At 46.7% G+C, this 21,842-nt stretch overlaps 1 protein-coding gene across 1 annotated transcript in view; it reads left to right on the top strand.

Annotated features, from left to right (window-relative positions):
- LOC135824570 (sushi, von Willebrand factor type A, EGF and pentraxin domain-containing protein 1-like) overlaps nucleotides 1-20,391 on the top strand; it is a 37,836-nt gene extending 17,445 nt beyond the window's left edge. The window contains exons 3-10 of the mRNA XM_065337302.1: nucleotides 10,147-10,305; nucleotides 11,490-11,678; nucleotides 13,241-13,441; nucleotides 14,198-14,383; nucleotides 14,756-14,974; nucleotides 17,134-17,334; nucleotides 18,573-18,752; nucleotides 19,838-20,391. Of these exons, the coding sequence (XP_065193374.1) occupies nucleotides 10,147-10,305; nucleotides 11,490-11,678; nucleotides 13,241-13,441; nucleotides 14,198-14,383; nucleotides 14,756-14,974; nucleotides 17,134-17,334; nucleotides 18,573-18,752; nucleotides 19,838-20,130 (1,628 nt within the window). The 3' untranslated portion in view covers nucleotides 20,131-20,391. The remainder of the gene's footprint in view (nucleotides 1-10,146; nucleotides 10,306-11,489; nucleotides 11,679-13,240; nucleotides 13,442-14,197; nucleotides 14,384-14,755; nucleotides 14,975-17,133; nucleotides 17,335-18,572; nucleotides 18,753-19,837) is intronic.
- The last annotated feature ends 1,451 nt before the right edge of the window (nucleotides 20,392-21,842 follow it).

The raw sequence follows: 21,842 nt of genomic DNA, 5'->3' as shown, positions 1-21,842 counted from the left end.
CACCTATACCAGAGTGTCCACCACCTATACCAGAGTGTCCACCACCTATACCAGAGTGTCCACCACCTATACCAGAGTGTCCACCACCTATACCAGAGTGTCCACCACCTATACCAGAGTGTCCACCATCTATACCAGAGTGTCCACCATCTATACCAGAGTGTCCACCACCTATACCAGAGTGTCCACCACCTATACCAGAGTGTCCACCACCTATACCAGAGTGTCCACCACCTATACCAGAGTGTCCACCACCTATACCAGAGTGTCCACCACCTATACCAGAGTGTCCACCATCTATACCAGAGTGTCCACCACCTATACCAGAGTGTCCACCACCTATACCAGAGTGTCCACCACCTATACCAGAGTGTCCACCAGCTATACCAGAGTGTCCACCATCTATACCAGAGTGTCCACCATCTATACCAGAGTGTCCACCACCTATACCAGAGTGTCCACCACCTATACCAGAGTGTCCACCACCTATACCAGAGTGTCCACCAGCTATACCAGAGTGTCCACCACCTATACCAGAGTGTCCACCACCTATACCAGAGTGTCCACCAGCTATACCAGAGTGTCCACCATCTATACCAGAGTGTCCACCAGCTATACCAGAGTGTCCACCACCTATACCAGAGTGTCCACCAGCTATACCAGAGTGTCCACCACCTATACCAGAGTGTCCACCAGCTATACCAGAGTGTCCACCACCTATACCAGAGTGTCCACCACCTATACCAGAGTGTCCACCAGCTATACCAGAGTGTCCACCAGCTATACCAGAGTGTCCACCACCTATACCAGAGTGTCCACCACCTATACCAGAGTGTCCACCACCTATACCAGAGTGTCCACCATCTATACCAGAGTGTCCACCACCTATACCAGAGTGTCCACCAGCTATACCAGAGTGTCCACCATCTATACCAGAGTGTCCACCACCTATACCAGAGTGTCCACCACCTATACCAGAGTGTCCACCAGCTATACCAGAGTGTCCACCACCTATACCAGAGTGTCCACCACCTATACCAGAGTGTCCACCACCTATACCAGAGTGTCCACCATCTATACCAGAGTGTCCACCACCTATACCAGAGTGTCCACCACCTATACCAGAGTGTCCACCAGCTATACCAGAGTGTCCACCACCTATACCAGAGTGTCCACCACCTATACCAGAGTGTCCACCACCTATACCAGAGTGTCCACCACCTATACCAGAGTGTCCACCAGCTATACCAGAGTGTCCACCACCTATACCAGAGTGTCCACCACCTATACCAGAGTGTCCACCACCTATACCAGAGTGTCCACCATCTATACCAGAGTGTCCACCACCTATACCAGAGTGTCCACCACCTATACCAGAGTGTCCACCACCTATACCAGAGTGTCCACCACCTATACCAGAGTGTCCACCATCTATACCAGAGTGTCCACCACCTATACCAGAGTGTCCACCACCTATACCAGAGTGTCCACCACCTATACCAGAGTGTCCACCACCTATACCAGAGTGTCCACCACCTATACCAGAGTGTCCACCAGCTATACCAGAGTGTCCACCACCTATACCAGAGTGTCCACCACCTATACCAGAGTGTCCACCACCTATACCAGAGTGTCCACCATCTATACCAGAGTGTCCACCACCTATACCAGAGTGTCCACCACCTATACCAGAGTGTCCACCACCTATACCAGAGTGTCCACCACCTATACCAGAGTGTCCACCATCTATACCAGAGTGTCCACCACCTATACCAGAGTGTCCACCACCTATACCAGAGTGTCCACCACCTATACCAGAGTGTCCACCACCTATACCAGAGTGTCCACCAGCTATACCAGAGTGTCCACCACCTATACCAGAGTGTCCACCACCTATACCAGAGTGTCCACCACCTATACCAGAGTGTCCACCACCTATACCAGAGTGTCCACCAGCTATACCAGAGTGTCCACCACCTATACCAGAGTGTCCACCACCTATACCAGAGTGTCCACCACCTATACCAGAGTGTCCACCATCTATACCAGAGTGTCCACCACCTATACCAGAGTGTCCACCACCTATACCAGAGTGTCCACCACCTATACCAGAGTGTCCACCACCTATACCAGAGTGTCCACCATCTATACCAGAGTGTCCACCACCTATACCAGAGTGTCCACCATCTATACCAGAGTGTCCACCATCTATACCAGAGTGTCCACCAGCTATACCAGAGTGTCCACCACCTATACCAGAGTGTCCACCATCTATACCAGAGTGTCCACCATCTATACCAGAGTGTCCACCAGCTATACCAGAGTGTCCACCATCTATACCAGAGTGTCCACCACCTATACCAGAGTGTCCACCACCTATACCAGAGTGTCCACCACCTATACCAGAGTGTCCACCACCTATACCAGAGTGTCCACCACCTATACCAGAGTGTCCACCACCTATACCAGAGTGTCCACCACCTATACCAGAGTGTCCACCATCTATACCAGAGTGTCCACCACCTATACCAGAGTGTCCACCACCTATACCAGAGTGTCCACCACCTATACCAGAGTGTCCACCACCTATACCAGAGTGTCCACCACCTATACCAGAGTGTCCACCATCTATACCAGAGTGTCCACCATCTATACCAGAGTGTCCACCACCTATACCAGAGTGTCCACCACCTATACCAGAGTGTCCACCACCTATACCAGAGTGTCCACCACCTATACCAGAGTGTCCACCACCTATACCAGAGTGTCCACCACCTATACCAGAGTGTCCACCATCTATACCAGAGTGTCCACCACCTATACCAGAGTGTCCACCATCTATACCAGAGTGTCCACCACCTATACCAGAGTGTCCACCAGCTATACCAGAGTGTCCACCACCTATACCAGAGTGTCCACCACCTATACCAGAGTGTCCACCACCTATACCAGAGTGTCCACCACCTATACCAGAGTGTCCACCATCTATACCAGAGTGTCCACCACCTATACCAGAGTGTCCACCACCTATACCAGAGTGTCCACCATCTATACCAGAGTGTCCACCACCTATACCAGAGTGTCCACCACCTATACCAGAGTGTCCACCACCTATACCAGAGTGTCCACCACCTATACCAGAGTGTCCACCACCTATACCAGAGTGTCCACCACCTATACCAGAGTGTCCACCATCTATACCAGAGTGTCCACCATCTATACCAGAGTGTCCACCAGCTATACCAGAGTGTCCACCATCTATACCAGAGTGTCCACCACCTATACCAGAGTGTCCACCACCTATACCAGAGTGTCCACCACCTATACCAGAGTGTCCACCACCTATACCAGAGTGTCCACCACCTATACCAGAGTGTCCACCACCTATACCAGAGTGTCCACCACCTATACCAGAGTGTCCACCATCTATACCAGAGTGTCCACCACCTATACCAGAGTGTCCACCACCTATACCAGAGTGTCCACCACCTATACCAGAGTGTCCACCACCTATACCAGAGTGTCCACCACCTATACCAGAGTGTCCACCACCTATACCAGAGTGTCCACCATCTATACCAGAGTGTCCACCATCTATACCAGAGTGTCCACCACCTATACCAGAGTGTCCACCACCTATACCAGAGTGTCCACCACCTATACCAGAGTGTCCACCACCTATACCAGAGTGTCCACCACCTATACCAGAGTGTCCACCACCTATACCAGAGTGTCCACCATCTATACCAGAGTGTCCACCACCTATACCAGAGTGTCCACCACCTATACCAGAGTGTCCACCACCTATACCAGAGTGTCCACCAGCTATACCAGAGTGTCCACCACCTATACCAGAGTGTCCACCACCTATACCAGAGTGTCCACCACCTATACCAGAGTGTCCACCACCTATACCAGAGTGTCCACCACCTATACCAGAGTGTCCACCATCTATACCAGAGTGTCCACCACCTATACCAGAGTGTCCACCACCTATACCAGAGTGTCCACCACCTATACCAGAGTGTCCACCACCTATACCAGAGTGTCCACCACCTATACCAGAGTGTCCACCACCTATACCAGAGTGTCCACCATCTATACCAGAGTGTCCACCATCTATACCAGAGTGTCCACCACCTATACCAGAGTGTCCACCACCTATACCAGAGTGTCCACCACCTATACCAGAGTGTCCACCACCTATACCAGAGTGTCCACCACCTATACCAGAGTGTCCACCACCTATACCAGAGTGTCCACCATCTATACCAGAGTGTCCACCACCTATACCAGAGTGTCCACCACCTATACCAGAGTGTCCACCACCTATACCAGAGTGTCCACCAGCTATACCAGAGTGTCCACCATCTATACCAGAGTGTCCACCATCTATACCAGAGTGTCCACCACCTATACCAGAGTGTCCACCACCTATACCAGAGTGTCCACCACCTATACCAGAGTGTCCACCACCTATACCAGAGTGTCCACCACCTATACCAGAGTGTCCACCACCTATACCAGAGTGTCCACCAGCTATACCAGAGTGTCCACCATCTATACCAGAGTGTCCACCAGCTATACCAGAGTGTCCACCACCTATACCAGAGTGTCCACCAGCTATACCAGAGTGTCCACCACCTATACCAGAGTGTCCACCAGCTATACCAGAGTGTCCACCACCTATACCAGAGTGTCCACCACCTATACCAGAGTGTCCACCAGCTATACCAGAGTGTCCACCACCTATACCAGAGTGTCCACCACCTATACCAGAGTGTCCACCACCTATACCAGAGTGTCCACCACCTATACCAGAGTGTCCACCAGCTATACCAGAGTGTCCACCACCTATACCAGAGTGTCCACCAGCTATACCAGAGTGTCCACCACCTATACCAGAGTGTCCACCACCTATACCAGAGTGTCCACCACCTATACCAGAGTGTCCACCAGCTATACCAGAGTGTCCACCACCTATACCAGAGTGTCCACCAGCTATACCAGAGTGTCCACCACCTATACCAGAGTGTCCACCAGCTATACCAGAGTGTCCACCATCTATACCAGAGTGTCCACCACCTATACCAGAGTGTCCACCACCTATACCAGAGTGTCCACCACCTATACCAGAGTGTCCACCAGCTATACCAGAGTGTCCACCATCTATACCAGAGTGTCCACCATCTATACCAGAGTGTCCACCACCTATACCAGAGTGTCCACCACCTATACCAGAGTGTCCACCACCTATACCAGAGTGTCCACCAGCTATACCAGAGTGTCCACCACCTATACCAGAGTGTCCACCACCTATACCAGAGTGTCCACCAGCTATACCAGAGTGTCCACCATCTATACCAGAGTGTCCACCAGCTATACCAGAGTGTCCACCACCTATACCAGAGTGTCCACCAGCTATACCAGAGTGTCCACCACCTATACCAGAGTGTCCACCAGCTATACCAGAGTGTCCACCACCTATACCAGAGTGTCCACCACCTATACCAGAGTGTCCACCAGCTATACCAGAGTGTCCACCACCTATACCAGAGTGTCCACCACCTATACCAGAGTGTCCACCACCTATACCAGAGTGTCCACCACCTATACCAGAGTGTCCACCAGCTATACCAGAGTGTCCACCACCTATACCAGAGTGTCCACAGCTATACCAGAGTGTCCACCACCTATACCAGAGTGTCCACCACCTATACCAGAGTGTCCACCACCTATACCAGAGTGTCCACCAGCCTATACCAGAGTGTCCACCACCTATACCAGAGTGTCCACCAGCTATACCAGAGTGTCCACCAGCTATACCAGAGTGTCCACCAGCTATACCAGAGTGTCCACCAGCTATACCAGAGTGTCCACCAGCTATACCAGAGTGTCCACCAGCTATACCAGAGTGTCCACCAGCTATACCAGAGTGTCCACCACCTATACCAGAGTGTCCACCACCTATACCAGAGTGTCCACCAGCTATACCAGAGTGTCCACCATCTATACCAGAGTGTCCACCAGCTATACCAGAGTGTCCACCATCCCTCCCTGAAAAATTGTATAATCTAACAGACTAATTTAAAAATGAACTCGGATGTTGAGCCAATGTTAACTATCATGAATAAATGGACGGAGAAAAATGTTACGAGTTTTTGACTAACTGTTCACCGTCATGTGACCAGATCCTAACACAGTTAGCTGGTGCGACAACATGCAAACAAACCACTGACTTTTCATAAAAGCACATGGTGCCTGGGACGGAAATTGGTACCATCACTATCATAGTAATCGTAGCGTTGCCGACGTCCTTGTTGGGTGTTTCAATCTTTTTCTGTGCTCTGACGTGTAAAGTATGGTATTTATCAGGGAGTAGTACAGTACCGGGAGGTGACACGGGCACACATCCGGGATTACGAGCTTTGCCTCACAAAAAAATACAAACCGCGCGAAAATTCAAATTTTTGCTCTTTTGACAGCGCTGAGTAACCTTCAAATAGTGACGAGAAGACCAGACGTATCCCTTCGTGACAAGCTGCCACTTGTTTCTTTTCAGCTCGAGCCTTTTTTGGGAGCTACTCTGGTACATCGTCCACACAGCTGCCAAGTCTCGACTCCCCAAAATGGTTGGAAGTGACGAATATGGAGGACGCTATCCTAGGTAAGTAACGTGATGGAATTTTCTCATCTTGACATGGTGTAACACGAACCTGAATTTCTCATTTGGACCCACTCGGACACCTCACCAAGTTGGGATATTTCGAAACTATACCTATTTGTCTACCATTCTACTTCATCTCATCGTGTTAGCTACTGTAACACTTTGGAAAACTCATTCCGAAAATTTCGAAACTTATTTATTTGTATAGACTTGAACATAATAAATGTTCAAGATCACTTGTTTTCAGCACTGAATGAGGCCAGGGCTGGGTTGCTTTGTTGCTTTTTTAACTCCCAGAACTCGTGGACAGAAGAGGAAGAGCGACGACTTGGGTGTGGCTGCGAAGTCTGCCTGCCCAGCGCCAATTGCAATTACACCCACACACACACCCTCTTGACCTTGTACACCACACACGCGCGCGCACGTGCGCATACATAAAACTATTCGTCTTTATCCTTTTGTGTTTGACATCATCACCTTTTGTACTACTCCCTGGTGATTATTTGCATAACATGAATGGCACAGGGATGACTTGTGGCATTGTACGCTGTACACGATTCCACAGTGCCATAAAAGTAACATTGGTTATAATCATGGATTATACCATGGTACGGTACGGAGGGCCTGTTTTCAGCCAATCAGCGCTCATCTAGCCATGGTTATATTGGCCAGTATAAATCCCACGCGGGATTTATACTGGCCAATATAAATCCCGGTGCACGGTACTTACGTTAGGGCACTGCCGCCGTACAAGTTCACTGTCTGAAAGGCAGTGAACTTGTACGGCGGCAGTACTCCAGCGCACGGACCATTCACAACAGACACCACATGCACGTGTACACTCCACACAGAACGGCACACTGACGAGGAACAGTACACAATGGAAAAGAAGAATGACCTGGAATTCGTCTACAGAGTATTCTATTATACTGAATCTGAGGATAAAGAACGTCGAATAACCACGAAGTATCCCAAATGGCTCAGCAATGTATATTGTACTTCAAAGAGTTGAAGATCATCAACAGACTGTCTCCTTCGTAACTAAGTTTATAATACAGAGTGTACTTCAACCCGATAGGAAAATGCTAGATTGGATTGAAATGTGATACAGTGATACAAAACAGTGTATGCAAATGCATCTACTTGCAAGTAGTAAGCAAAACTGATTATAAGATGCCGCATGTTAAAATCAGCACTGTACCATAATTATAGTAACACTTACTCCCAAAGAGTCCAAGCTGTAATCTAACTAGTGACGGTAGTTTGATTCAACGACAAACTCCAGCACCCCAGCAATTCAGTTGATTTCCGCACCGCTCACGAGACAAGATCATGAAGATGCTACAATATGCACTGGAACTGAAAGGAAATCTTATGCCAAACATCCACGGAGGAATCTCCTTCTGATATTGCTCGACCATTCTTTCAATTGACAACTGATAACCATCAGAAGATGTTCGTGTACTGCATGATGTACGAGATCTCCAAATAGGTTTGTTGTTCTGCAAATGCGTAGGGGTACCTGGCATAAGCAGGATATGACCCTACTAGTCGGGTTATACCGTACCCTCATAATTATAAATCCCTCCTGCTATCGCAGTCGGGATTTATATTCAGCTGGTATAACCCGCTGACTCGGGTTATATCCTCTACGTAATGATATTGTACGATTCTGATTGCGTACGCTCTTGGTGGCCATATTTCATCGTCACGCAGCTCGCCACAAAAGTACCAAATTGTAGTAAAAGCAATTACGTACTATTACGTTTAGTAATATGCAGACACATACAACTAGTAGTCACACAAAGTATCTATAATAAGCACACGTACTAGTAGTACATAAGCAGGCTATCTTTATCCTTTTACGCTTGGTCTGATTACCTGCATACATGACTTACACGGCATGGTCACTTGCACCAGTAACAATGTACATAATTCCACACTGCCTTTATCATCAACACCAGTTCCTGTTAACGCGTAACATCTCAGGCTTTGTATCAGGGAGTAGCACAATACCATTGTACCATTGTGCTACTCCTTGCTTGACACAGACATGCGTCATAGTTACATTTGCGAATAGCAAGCTGTCTCAGCAGTATAAAATTTATTTTATTTTGTGTTTCACTCAGGCCTCGTTTACACGACAACGATTGAAAAACGTTTTTGTCAAAAACGTTTTCAAAAGAATACGCTTCCACAGATTTTGATAAGAGCGTTTACACGACAACGCTGAAAAACGTTTCAAAACGTTTCAAACGAAAAACGGCCTCAAAGTGTTTTTCAATCGTTTTCGTTCCGTTTCGTTCTCGTGTAAACGGCAAAAACGTTTTTCTAGTACGAGCCTTGTACTCAAAAACATGCCGCCGCCAGCCTGCGCCAGGCCAACTTTTTGCACGTGACCAGTGCGCGCCGAAAAAAGTGTTCCAGTGTACACGATTATCGTTTTCGTGTAAACAGCAAAAACGTTTCGAAAACGATTGAAAAACGTTTTTCAATCGTTGTCGTGTAAATGAGGCCTCAGACGACTATAGCATCTGGATTCGGAATAGCCTTACTATCTTGAGACGGGTCAGCCATACGGGTCAACCATACCTGAAACATGTCGTTCATTGTGACTAAAACTTGCGTCAACATTATCTATTCCCCTAGAAACGACGTGAATAACTAAAAGTAATACAAATAAAATTAGGGAGAAAAATTCACTCTTACAAGCCGCCCACGTAAATACTGGACACACTGAAGGTATCCGTGCGAAGGCCAGCTGCTACTTGATATCCTTCGTAGGATTCATCCTCATCACTCAGCAAAGACTGATGGATTCCTTCCCTACATCGTCAAAACAAACTTCAAAAAGTACTGCTCGAAAACTTTTTGACAGCATTCTGCCAATTTCTGGCACTCTCTTGAAGTGGTTCTATGAAAATTTTTGAAAAATGCTACGAAATGCTACGATAAAGATACGCAAAGTACGACATTTCGTGACGTTTCCCGGGACACAGCGCTCCACAGAAAAGTGACCTGAGGCAAAGCTCGCCCGCCTGCATGTGTGCTCGTGTCACCTCCCGGTATTGTACTACTCCCTGGTATTTATAGAAGAAAAAATGACAGTGACTTCGTCCCACCTTCATCTTTGTTGTTCATTATCTTACTGAACACACTATCTTAATGCACAAATAGGGATGTGAAAGGAGATGTAGGAATTTGCCAGTCATAGTAGCCCTATCATGTACTGCATGCTCTATGCCAAGAGGTGTGTGGGTTTCTCGGATTCTTCTGAACACCATAGATGGGTACAATTACCCACACCACGTGTATAGTCAAATATGTCAACTTGATTGTAAGGAGAATAAATCAAACAGATCGGGTGCCAGTTAAAGATGTGCATGTTTATCTTCAAATGTATCTTAGCTGCATATTAGTCACCCGTGTGAGTAACGACCACCACTCATCATTATGAGCATGCCTCTGCTTCTGTACAGGGGTGACATTGGCAGAAGTACCAGAAAAAACTTGTACAGATATAGACGGCGATGTCACGTATTCTCTGACACACCGGAGATGCATGGATGAGCTGAACAAATCAGTATCGTTAAATGCCTGTCGTCGAGAAATTGTCCAGTTGTGCTCACCCATACATGGTAAGATGTGACAGAATCAGTTTCATCTTGTTTGATCTCCATGTCTGGATTCACCCCTGCCTGAACAGTATACACATGTACTCTGAGATCAATTCACCAATGTACACTAATGATTATGTGAAGTCTGACTAATATCATTGGCTGTGCAGTACGGTTTTCAAGCAAATGCTGCAAAGCTTTAAAATAACCATTCGTTCTCGTGCCAAATTCGGATTTTCAATTTCACCATGTGAATGATCATCCGAACTCATCATCATAATGGAGTGGACTTCTTTTGGGAACAGTTTGACAGCCAACATTTGTCGACGCAGACAAGAAAGTATGAGTTGTTAATTTTGCATTAGTGTGGAAGGTTCGACGGACTTCCCATGTGCTCCAGACGCAGTCGTGAGTCAGTCAAGTGTCAAGTCAGTCGGCAGAAAGCGCTATTCGCAACTCCGACTTTCGGAGCAGACACTTTCTTCACTAAGTTTACATTAGTTAGTAAAAGGTGTAAGCTTTGTGCAAGAGCTTTACTAGACAAAGGAAATATAGGATCAGTGAGGTGGACATTCAATGTAACCAAATAACAAGTATTTAGAATAATTTTTCCTCAACCTATGAATATTAAGAATGAATCTAAAGTTTTCATTAGGCTGAGAGAGTTGAAAACGGGAAAAGTCGGTAGAAGAAAATTGACTATCACCACCAGGTCTCGAACAAGGTACCGTCGCTTATTGACAGCGATGCTCTGCCACTAAGCTATGGTGCAGTCGTGATCCAAGCAGCGAAAAGGGAGCAACCATTTCTTTCTAATCCAATTTCAGTTCTTGCAACATTTAATTATCAAGCGTACTTGTTGGCTGTTGTCATTTTGTGAGAGGAGGTTCGAGAAGCGTATCAAGTCTACATGTGAGAGAAATGAACGTGCTTGTGTGTACACTTATCTAAACTGGGACTTGTCTTTGCCGAGCGTGCCTGCTACGCAAGTTCGGCTCTCTTCCTTGCTTCTGGAGATATCACCTTTCATGAAAACTTGTTCCAGCTTGAAGGAGTGTCAAGCTTCCGCTTTGTAGACACGGTTCTATATGAACTATGGGAAACACCATTCTTTAAAGACTGCGCCAGGTTTGAACCGGTACAATGATGAATCATTCATTGTGTACCCATGAGTATGTTCCTTTGTCTTTACAATATATTGCCAGCTCAAGCGATAGGAGAATGTGCTAAGCCAAGTGACCTAGCTGATGGTGCGTACCACTATGTAGCTAGTGACCGAGTTGAATATGTATGCAACCATGGTTACAAGGTGGCGACCAATGAGACCGATAACTTGCACGTCAAGAAATGTATAAATGGAGAGTGGATTCCTGACACAGTGATGTCGTGTGAACGTAAGATTAAAAAAATGCCATTTGTGCGTGTCCATGTGTGCATGTCCATGTGTTTGTGTCCATGTGTGTGTGTGTGTGTGTGTGGGTGTGTGTGCGTGTCCATGTGTGTGTGTGTGTGTGTGTGTGTGTGTGTGTGTGTGTGTGTGTGTGTGTGTGTGTGTGTGTGTCCCATATGGTGCAGTGGTATGTGCAGTCGATTTCCAATCGAGAGGTTGCGGGTTCAATTCCCGACGATTATGGTCACACATGTCCTTCTTCTCTTTCTCATTCTCCTGGCTCTTCTTTCATTCTCCTGGGTGGTTACCAACAGCCAGTGTATGCCGGAGTATGTGGTGTGGTGTGTGTGTGTGTCGAAAAAGAAAAAATGAAAAAATGAAAAATGAAAAATAGGGATTCACTGGCCAGAAAAAGCCACTCATGTGACTTCAATCAGCTGTGTGGTGTGATACCAGGCTAGAAATTAGTGGCAGTCAATTCATCAGCCTTGCAAGCTGTTGAATGGCGTAATCCCAGCACAAGTTGCTATGTCTAACATAGCTGTTCGCTATCATCGCTTCCGCGATGGGCAGGTCTGAGGTTTGAGGTGTGTGTGTGTGTGTGTGTGTGTGTGTGTGTGTGTGTGTGTGTGTGTGTGTGTGTGTGTGTGTGTGTCTGGTACATTGTGGGCATTGGCCGTCGTCAACAGTGGGATGATCGGATCACAACGGCCACATTAGCGGCTACACTCGGTGTTGACCCTGACATCACCAGCACCATCCGTCGCCACTGTCTATCGTTGGCTAGGTCATGTCGGCAGGATGGACGACTCACGCGCACCGAAACAATTGCTGTTTGGCGAACTGCCTGCCTGCCTGCCTCCTCCCCCCCCCCCCCCCCGTCCTCCGTCGTGGCCCAAAGAAGAGGTAGCGAGATGTGGAATCGACTGACATGGCGGACCTCGGTGTAACCACCTGGCTTGACAGTTGCCAAGATCGTCCCGGCTGGAGACGAGTTGCAAGTAGCACTCCACCGCCACGGCCCGCTCCTGATCGTCTTCTCTGTGTCTGTGGACGCCAGTTTCGTCGACCAGGAGACCTGAAACGACATGCCAAATTCTGCGCTCGTGTTCTCACTTGAACTTTCCGACATTCGCTATCATTCCGCCCGCAATGGGCAAGATCAAGATCAAGGTCAAGGTGTGTGTGTGTGTGTGTGTGTGTGTTTGTGTTTGTGTGTGTGTGTGTGTGTGTGTGTGTGTGTGTGTGTGTGTGTGTTTGTGCGTGTGCGGGGTGGGGGCTGTATCCCTGTTGCAGGCTGTATCCCTGTGGCAAGCGTGTGTTGAGATACATGTAGCATCATCAGTTTCATTGTCTAACTTGTTCATGAAATGCGAGGGACCCACGTAATTCCCCCGATGTTGCTATCAACAGTGTTATAGTCCGTAGTTTGGGCTGAGAATAAGGATGTAGAGGTTTGAGATAGATGGGAGGGACAGCCACCCATCTTGTGATGCTATTTGTCTCTTTTCATCATAACTCTTTGACTGAGAAAAACTAACTTGTTTCTCTCTGCTTTAATTCCAGCTGTGACATGTCCCGATGTAAAGGATATACTGAATGGAGATTTATCCGTGGATGCAGCGTATCCAGAAGGCCCACTTCCCTTGCACAGCACTGTTATCTACAGCTGTAACGATGGCTATGAGTTTTCAGATGGTACCAAGGTTCTTACTAGAGTTTGCCAAGCCAATGGACATTGGTCCGGTCAACAGCCAGCGTGCGAGGGTAAGACTGTTACTACATGCACATATACGTCCTGTACTTAGAATTTGTTCGTGACATCTCAATAAAACCTTCGTAAAAATTGCGCTTCAGCTGATTCTGTTCGTTTCAATCCTTGGGCACGGTTAGGTAGAAAGACATTTATTAGAGACAGAGAGACAGACGAACTAAAGGACTACATTATGGAAGAGAGAGATCGAGTGAGAGTAAGTATGGGGTGCTTCCAGGCCAGCTTGGGAAAGGTTGTAGATTGTGTGGGAGGAAGTCCCTAACATATCGATCAATTATGAGGGGAGGGGTGTCCTTTTTAAAAATGCTCTGCTAGCAGCACATAAGGGGTACTGAAGCCGGTGTGGATGATCAGGCTTTGGCTGGATGACTTTTCACTCAACATTGTCATCTGTTGCTTGTGGTGGAGGCATCAAACATTTGAAACAGCGTGCCTAGCTGTCAATAGCATTCATGTGTGCTGTACTGGTCAGATCATTTCTACATGATGTGCAATGTGCCTGCTCAGTGGGATTTTTCGAAAGGCTACCGTGAATCTGTAAGTGCACAGCTGGTCTGCTCTGCACAACTCGACGGCTTTGCCAGCCGCTTATCTCATGGAAACACTTCTTCAGCCAACCAGACTCATACTCGAGAATGCTCAGATCCTGTTCGCTTCATTCATGTTATCCTATGAAAGTTACTGTTACCAAAATTTTCTTGTCATGTTATTCAATTTCTATTTGTGTTGCTTTTTTGTACTCTTTTCAGGAGTTTTATGCTCTGAATACACTGCTCCGGAACATGGTTTTTTGCTTCAACCTCAGCCTAAATACCAGCATCCATACACTATCCACATTGCTTGTGACCATGGTTACGCACGTCAAGGTCTGTCCTATAGTGAATGCTTAAGCAGTGGCTTGTGGAGTGATGCAAATACACCAATTCAATGTTTGGGTAAGTGTTAAAAGGTGAAGTAGAAGCAAAATTTAATGCCAAGCAAGCACCAGAGAAACGTTATAAGCATTCCCTCTCGTTCTTTCTGTTTTTCTATTTTCCGCCAAATTCTAAACATAACGTTGTTAAGAATTTGGCGGCTCCACTCAGAATCATTTCGTGGCTCCAAGCGGAGTCGTATGGCGGCTCCATGTGGAGTAATTTGGCGGCTTGGCTTCGAGCCATCTAACGGCTCCAAGCGGGGTCACCATACGCTTGCATCGTTTCCATGACCAGTTGCTCATATCGGCACTCCGAGCTTGATCCGACGCATTGTTGCTCTGTTGCGAGGTGGGGGATGCTAATGTGTATTTGGATTGGCTTGTGCTGCAGCTACGACGTGTGCCATGTTCCAAGTCGATTTGCCACTCAAAGTCCAGGTCAACAGCCAAGTGTTTGGCTCCAAGGCTACATTCACATGTGATACTGGATACAAACTTGTTGGCAAAGCTGAGCAGACGTGTGAGCCAATCTGCCAGTCTTTCAACTTTGTGAGAGATCACTTCATATGCTCCACTGCTTCTTGGTCAGGAACACAGCCAGTTTGTGATGGTGAGATTTAGTAGTGATGTAACGAACCATGAATTTTAAGAACGAGTGATCTAGCGAATACCACTCAATCGAATGAACGATTATTCTACTATTCCACAAAAAGTGTACAATCATGTAGCAAACACACAACACAAGCGTTCAGACTCATGTCAGAGTAGAGTGTACCAGGGTCTAGTTGTTGTCTGCAACGCAGTACAAAATGTATGTATTCAAGTTGAGAGATCTAGACTCGCGCGCACGGTATGCAGCACACGGACTTCGCCCGCCCGCGAATATTCGAATTTTCGAACCTTCGACCTAGATTTTTTCCGATCGATTATTGGTTGAGGTCCAAAAGATCGAGGAAATTCGAATTATCGATTATTCGTCACATCACTAAGATTTAGTAGTTTAGGTGTATGCATAAACCATTATGATTTGGCTACATGTATGTTGACTTAGACAAAACACTGTGCCCAGTGATGAACAGGTTCAGTTCTGCTTTCGTACGGAAAATAATCAAATCTATTGTTAAAAAAATTTCATTTCTCGACTAGTGAATAATTTTAAAAAATTCGAATAAACTTTTGCAGCGTTGGTGTTTATTTTTTACACCATGTACTGCGCACACAGTGTTTGGCTAGCTCTGCTTCCAAGCCGGACTGGCTTGAATCTGGTATCTCCCGTAATTCAATCATGGTCTTGAACCAACCCACTGTGCCTCCCTGTGCATATGGAGTAAGAATAGGTTTAGTAATGATGAAATGATCCAATACACACAAAACAATACTAAGGTAGATGCAGAGCACAAATGCAGAATAGCAGAACTTTGGAACCAAGTGGAACTGAATAATCAGATTGCAGGACAGTAAGAGACCGTGGTAGAAGTATTATTTTAACAATGCTGAAAATAGTGTATGCCAAGGGCAGTGAAGGACAAGCTCGTAATTGTACCAACCAGGTATAACTCTGCCATGCTTCTGGAGTCAATGGCAATACAGGTTGAATCCTGATAATTCTAACCTCAAAATGCCAGGAAAAACGTCTTATTATCCGAACATTCTAATTATCCAAACATGAACCCACAACACAATATGTATGTCAAAATGCTCTCATGGTCACGCAGATACTGAACTGACCGGCACAGCCTGCTCATGCAAACTGAACTGACCAGTACAATGTACAGTGAACTTCGAATCACACTTTGCTAACTTCGAATTATCCGCACAAATCCCACAGACTTTCTATGTACATGTAAGTGGAATCTGTGGGACTTCTAATTAACCGGACATATCCAGTTCGAGGTTCTAATTATCAGATTTTTTTATGTGGGAATCGTATTGATAGAAATTGGTCCTGGAAAAACTTCTAATTAAGCGGTATGTTCGAATAAAGCCATATTCGAATTATCAGGATTCCACCTGTACCTGGGTCCTAGCCAAAGGAGGGTAAGAGATGCAGCACTCTCCTATTCTGGTTTTGACCCCTGGTGAAACAGTGGCACCCTCTACACATTTGTCGATTTCTGCGGTTTTTCATGCCATTCAACGAAAACGCAGTCGATAGTCACTACTACGGTCCATTCAGAAAAAGATGATATCCTAGCTTTTGGCCATAAATACATCAAATTTTGAGTTTCTTCACAATTGTTTTCTGCAATCCCCCTTGGAATGGTCTTCCAATTATATTTCTGAAGTCCATTTCTCCGAAAAGCAAGCCATAACAACTTATTAACAAGAATAGAATTTTGGCCAGGTTTTGTCTTGTAAGCACTGAATTGGGAAAGGCCATGAAAATCCAATCCGTTTCACTCCACATGCATCACTGCATTGTCCGGTTCGAACCCCAGTTGAGGTACCTTTTTGGACCCTTTTTCTAACCTCAAATTTCGCGGCTCTGCACTGTGTACGATGAAACTACGAAAAATCGCCAAACACGGGAGCTCGCCGGAGCCAGCGCTCATCTTTTTATGAATGGACTGTAGAGGGGTCATAAAGGCACATCTGTTTGGATTAAAGTCAGGGGTTTTCCCCGTACATTGCATTTCGCATGGCGAGATAATCATTTTGGAAAATGGAAAAAGGGTTACGCGGTAACTGTTCCCCTACCCGCCACCCTACTATTTTGACCTGGCTAGAACCCTGAATACGAATGTGATTCTTCTCTTCATTTCTTTGCAGTCTTGAAATGCCCGGCACCAGTTGATATCGCACATGGCACAGTGAGTACTCTTGATGACTCTCCAGTAGCTGGTGAACAAGACTACCAGAAGGTGATCAGGTATACATGTAACAGTGGCTATCACTTAGCACCTGGCTTGCTTGCTGTACGAAAATGTCAAGCAAACGGAGAATGGAGTGGCCAGTTACCACGCTGTGACGGTAAGTATGTTCCGGGTGTGCATATCTTCCCTGTATAATTCACATAGGCAAGCATCCAACCACTACGCAGATCCACGGAGCATACAGAACCATTCCATGGAACAGCCGTTCTATTATGCAACAAACTACTGTTTGGCAACTGATTACGTCTTGTCCGATTCCATAAATCCACAGCGTAATGCATGATGCAATGCATTACATACTGCAGAGATTTGCACTCTATGGCAACCAGAAAAAAAGGGTTGGTCACTTCGCTCATCTGCAATAGAGTAGGTCAGTCAGATTCGTTTTCTTTCTAAGTGTGGCCAGACATGCATGCATGCATGCCAAGGTAAAATCATAAAATGGCTTACCCCAGAATTTGTTCTTCAGATTACCCACGAAAATCAGGGTGCCTCGTGCCCCACATCTCAGGTACATAGGAATTTTGAGTTGGCTCCATCAACGCATGTGTTATCAAGCAAAAAGGCTTGATAAGACTGATTCTACCCTTTGTTGTACCTATTTCTGCAATCACTTTCTAAAAATAAAAATAAAACAGTCGGTGGGGTGGCCAGAAACAACGAATCAATAATTATCATAGCGTTACCACATTCAGGCGTGTGACTTTGACAAAGGGATGCAGTAGATCTGACTTTCCCTGGGTCCAGCCCGCCCTTTATCACCTATGTTTGTGTAAGTCTATGTGTATTGGTGGGCGGTTGGGAAGTCCATGTATAATGTGGTCCGGCCTGCTGCTCGTGCATACTTCGTGACCAAATGATCACAAGTCAACGTATGGCAGGGAACGATCCCATCATGTGCCTAACACATGATGGGATTGTTTGTGAGCGGCAATAGTCACAAGTCAACGTATGGCAGGGAACGATCCCATCATGTGCCTAACACATGATGGGATTGTTTGTGAGCGGCAATACTTTGTAGGTCCCGTGTGAGCATTGAGCAGCCCTACACGCATTGCAAGGGACGACTTATTTTTGTTCCATGTGGCCTGAATTTGATTTTTTTTATACAATGCTGGATTTAGCACTAGTGTGGCAGTCACAGCGATATCTAACTGGTATTCAATGTGTGCTATATCACTCACTGCTGATCTCACATCTCCATTCTTAGCGGGAAATACTTCCATGCTCGACCATGGTGTTGCTTCCTTTGCACATGTGCTGAGTTTCGTGATGCGTGTGTAGGGCTGCACTATTATGAGATTGTGATTGCATGTTCCTAATCTTTCACATCAGGTGTGCCATGTCCGAATCCTCTTATGTCGCCAAATGTCTGGGTTAGTGGACAGCTTCATGCATATCCCAATACAATCGAAATGGGATGCAAGAGAGGATACTATGCTATAGGCGTTACATCATTCAAATGCGCCGCCAATCAGGTCTGGAGTCCTGCATTGAGTTCCATGCGCTGTGAGCGTAAGTGACCCTCTCCACCTCTTGGCCATCTTTGTATGCACACAGTGGGATTTTGGACCGAATTGTAGGCTTGCCGCGTATAGCGAACCGTAACTGTTATACTTAAGTCCAGTAACTGAGCAGAATGCACGCAACCAGGGGTTTCTGGTCTGATTTCAATGTGGAATCCTTCACAGTTCCAGTGTCAGAGTAACGTCAGCACTGCATTGCAAGAGAAGTGCGATGCTCGGACAAAGCACTATTGCTTGTGCCTGGACATGCATCTTTCCTGCCCACTTCTGCACCTTGCCGTGGAGGTTGTGTAACCCTGCATATAACTGCTGATTGTCATCACAACCTCAGAATGCTCACCCCGGCTTCCAAGCTAGGAATCAGACCTAGCTCCCCAATGTTGCCGCCAGCCACTGGCGCTTCATTGAGATCACACTAATTCAGGACTGATTAGAGGAAGTAGGCTTGTGTGACTTGGGCAGTTACATTTGAAGAAGGGTAGCTGCTTCTAGCGTTGTACCCTGTTGACAATTGACAGCCTCATGATTGTCGTTTGAAGCTTTTAGAAAAGCATGTGAACCCTCCACTCTCAAATGTGCAAGAAAACACCATCCTTCTAAACTCAATACATAGTATTTCGGGGAATTCAGCCATCATCAGTTGGCTTGAGTTTGCTAATGAAATTCGGTGTCCTATTCCTTCCTGCTACTGTAAATATACAAATTTTCGGCAGCTATTTAATTTCGGCTATATTCGGCACCGACCCAAAACGCCTAAATTAAAACGCCGATGAAATTTTTCACAGCATCTGTCGCACTATACCATGCCCTCTACCCCACGCCGAAAATAAATCGCCGCCGAAATGTCAAAAATCGTGAAGTGCCGAAATTTTGCAGCGCCGAAATTTTGTATATTTACAGTATTCTCCTGTTTACACAACAAGTTGACAACTCTTCACATTGTGTTAGGCATGAGTCTTGCACTTATAGAGCAAATTTCATTGTCTTGGTTTTGGAACTTTTTCACTCGCCGCCTGCATAACATATATTTCCCTTTTCTTTTGGCATAATTCTCTTTTCCCTCTACTTGCCCAGCGGTCCGTTGCACTCCCTTTGAGGAGTCTGGTCAGGTGGTAGTGCAGTATACAGGTGAAGGTACTGCATTTGGTGCACAGGTCACGTTCTCCTGTAAACCAGGATATGAAGTTGCTAATAATGTGCCGAGAACGGCAACGTGTACTGCAGCTTGTGGAGACCAGGGAAACCAGGGCGCTGGGGATGATCCACAACCGCGCTGCACTCAGTTCTCAGGCGTCTGGACGGCAAGTCCACCGGAATGTAAAGGTCAGTTTTTAAATCCAGATAGACTGCATACTCTCGGCACGTGATATCCCCAGAATGGGTCCTCGACTGGCCGCCCCTAGGAAAGAAGGCTGAGCTTGTTAATGGAAGCTGTTACTTGAAAATGGAGTGAAGAAACCATACCGGCCTTATGATTCCCCCACTCCCCAATGAAATAAAAAATCTGCACATGCGGTCTGATGCATTGTCACATGCAAGGTAGGTGTGGGGCAGAGAGGTTTGCATACACCCTTCACAATGAGGAATACACGCTCATGAATACCTGAGAGCAATGATCAGCTTTGGCTGCAATGAGTTCAAAGCAAGTCATGATGTACACTGATCATGATGTTAATAAAAGGTAAATTTAAAATTCTCCTCACAGAGGAATTAATTGCGCACAGTGTGCATATGCATTGGACGTTATAAATCCAAAAATGCTATGAAGTACAAAATAATGGATTTACCATGCATGTGTGTGTGTACGTGTGTATGCAGTGTGTGTGTGTGTGTGTGTGTGTGTATATGTGTGTGTGTGTATGTCCCCCATACACAAGAAGTCCTCCAAGTCAATTGTTTAGAATTATCGACCTGTGTCTCTCCTCAGCATCCTGTCGAAAGTAATGGAGAGTATGGCCAACTCCCAGCTTGTCAACTTCTTGGAACGCCACCGTCTGCTGAATACTCGTCAATACGGTTTTCGTCGTGGCACCGGAGCTGCAGACCTCCTGACTGTCCTACAGTATGAGTGGGCCAATGCCATGGCAGAAGGTGGAGCTATGCAAGCAGTTGCCGTGGACATAGCGGGGGCTTTTGACAAAGTGTCTCATGCTGGCGTACTTTACAAGGCCCGCCAGCTGGGGATAGGGGGTTCACTGCTCGCATGGCTTACCCACTACCTGCAATGTCGCACCATTAAAGCTGTTGTTCATGGCCAGAGCTCATCGGTGCACCCTGTCCAGTCTGGCGTCCCACAAGGTAGTATCCTTGGACCTACATTGTTCCTCGTGTACGTAAACGACATTTCAAGCTGCTTGTCGCATGGCACAAACCTGAACACTTTTGCTGATGATACAACTTTGTACTCCCTCCTTGACCAAGCCTCGAATGCCTCACTACAACGCAGCCTAGATGAGCTTCATGCCTGGGGCAAGAGATGGAAGATTGCGTTTGAGCCATCAAAATCGCAAACTATCACTCTGTCGCACCAGCGGAAGGATACAGTGCCTCCCCAGCTGTCATTTGGCGGAACTCCTCTCCCACCAGATGAATCTGTGAAGGTGCTCGGAGTGACGTTTGATTCTAAACTGAGCTACAGACTCCACCTTCGGCAAGTGGCATCACGTGCTAAGCAGCGGCTGGGCCTCCTGCGGAAGGCAGCACCCCTCCTCAGCCACGCGGGCAGGGTGACTGTTTACAAAGGATTCGTCCGGCCAATGCTGGAATATGCCCCCCTTGCGTGGATGGGATCAGCCCCCTCACACCTGGCCATGCTGGATGCTGTCCAGCTCCGCGCCCTAAATGTCATTGGCCCTGGTACGATTCTTCCCAGCCTCCTTGTTCGGCGAAAGGTCTCTGCTCTCTGCCTACTGTACAAACTGATGTGTGGCCATGGTCTGCCTCAAGTTGCAGCCATGTGTCCCCCGCCGGCTATACCGCCACGTCATCGCCGCACTCGAGCAGCCCAAGCACAGCACCATCCCCACCAGCTTGAGCTGAATCTCTCGCCACGAGCTCCTGATTACCTTCTGCGCTCTTT

The sequence above is a fragment of the Sycon ciliatum genome, chromosome 9 (genome assembly GCF_964019385.1).
Source record: "Sycon ciliatum chromosome 9, ocSycCili1.1, whole genome shotgun sequence".
NCBI classification, from domain to species: Eukaryota; Metazoa; Porifera; class Calcarea; order Leucosolenida; family Sycettidae; genus Sycon; species Sycon ciliatum.
Note: the sequence above shows the minus strand (reverse complement) of the source record. Positions and strands in the feature narration are given on the sequence as shown.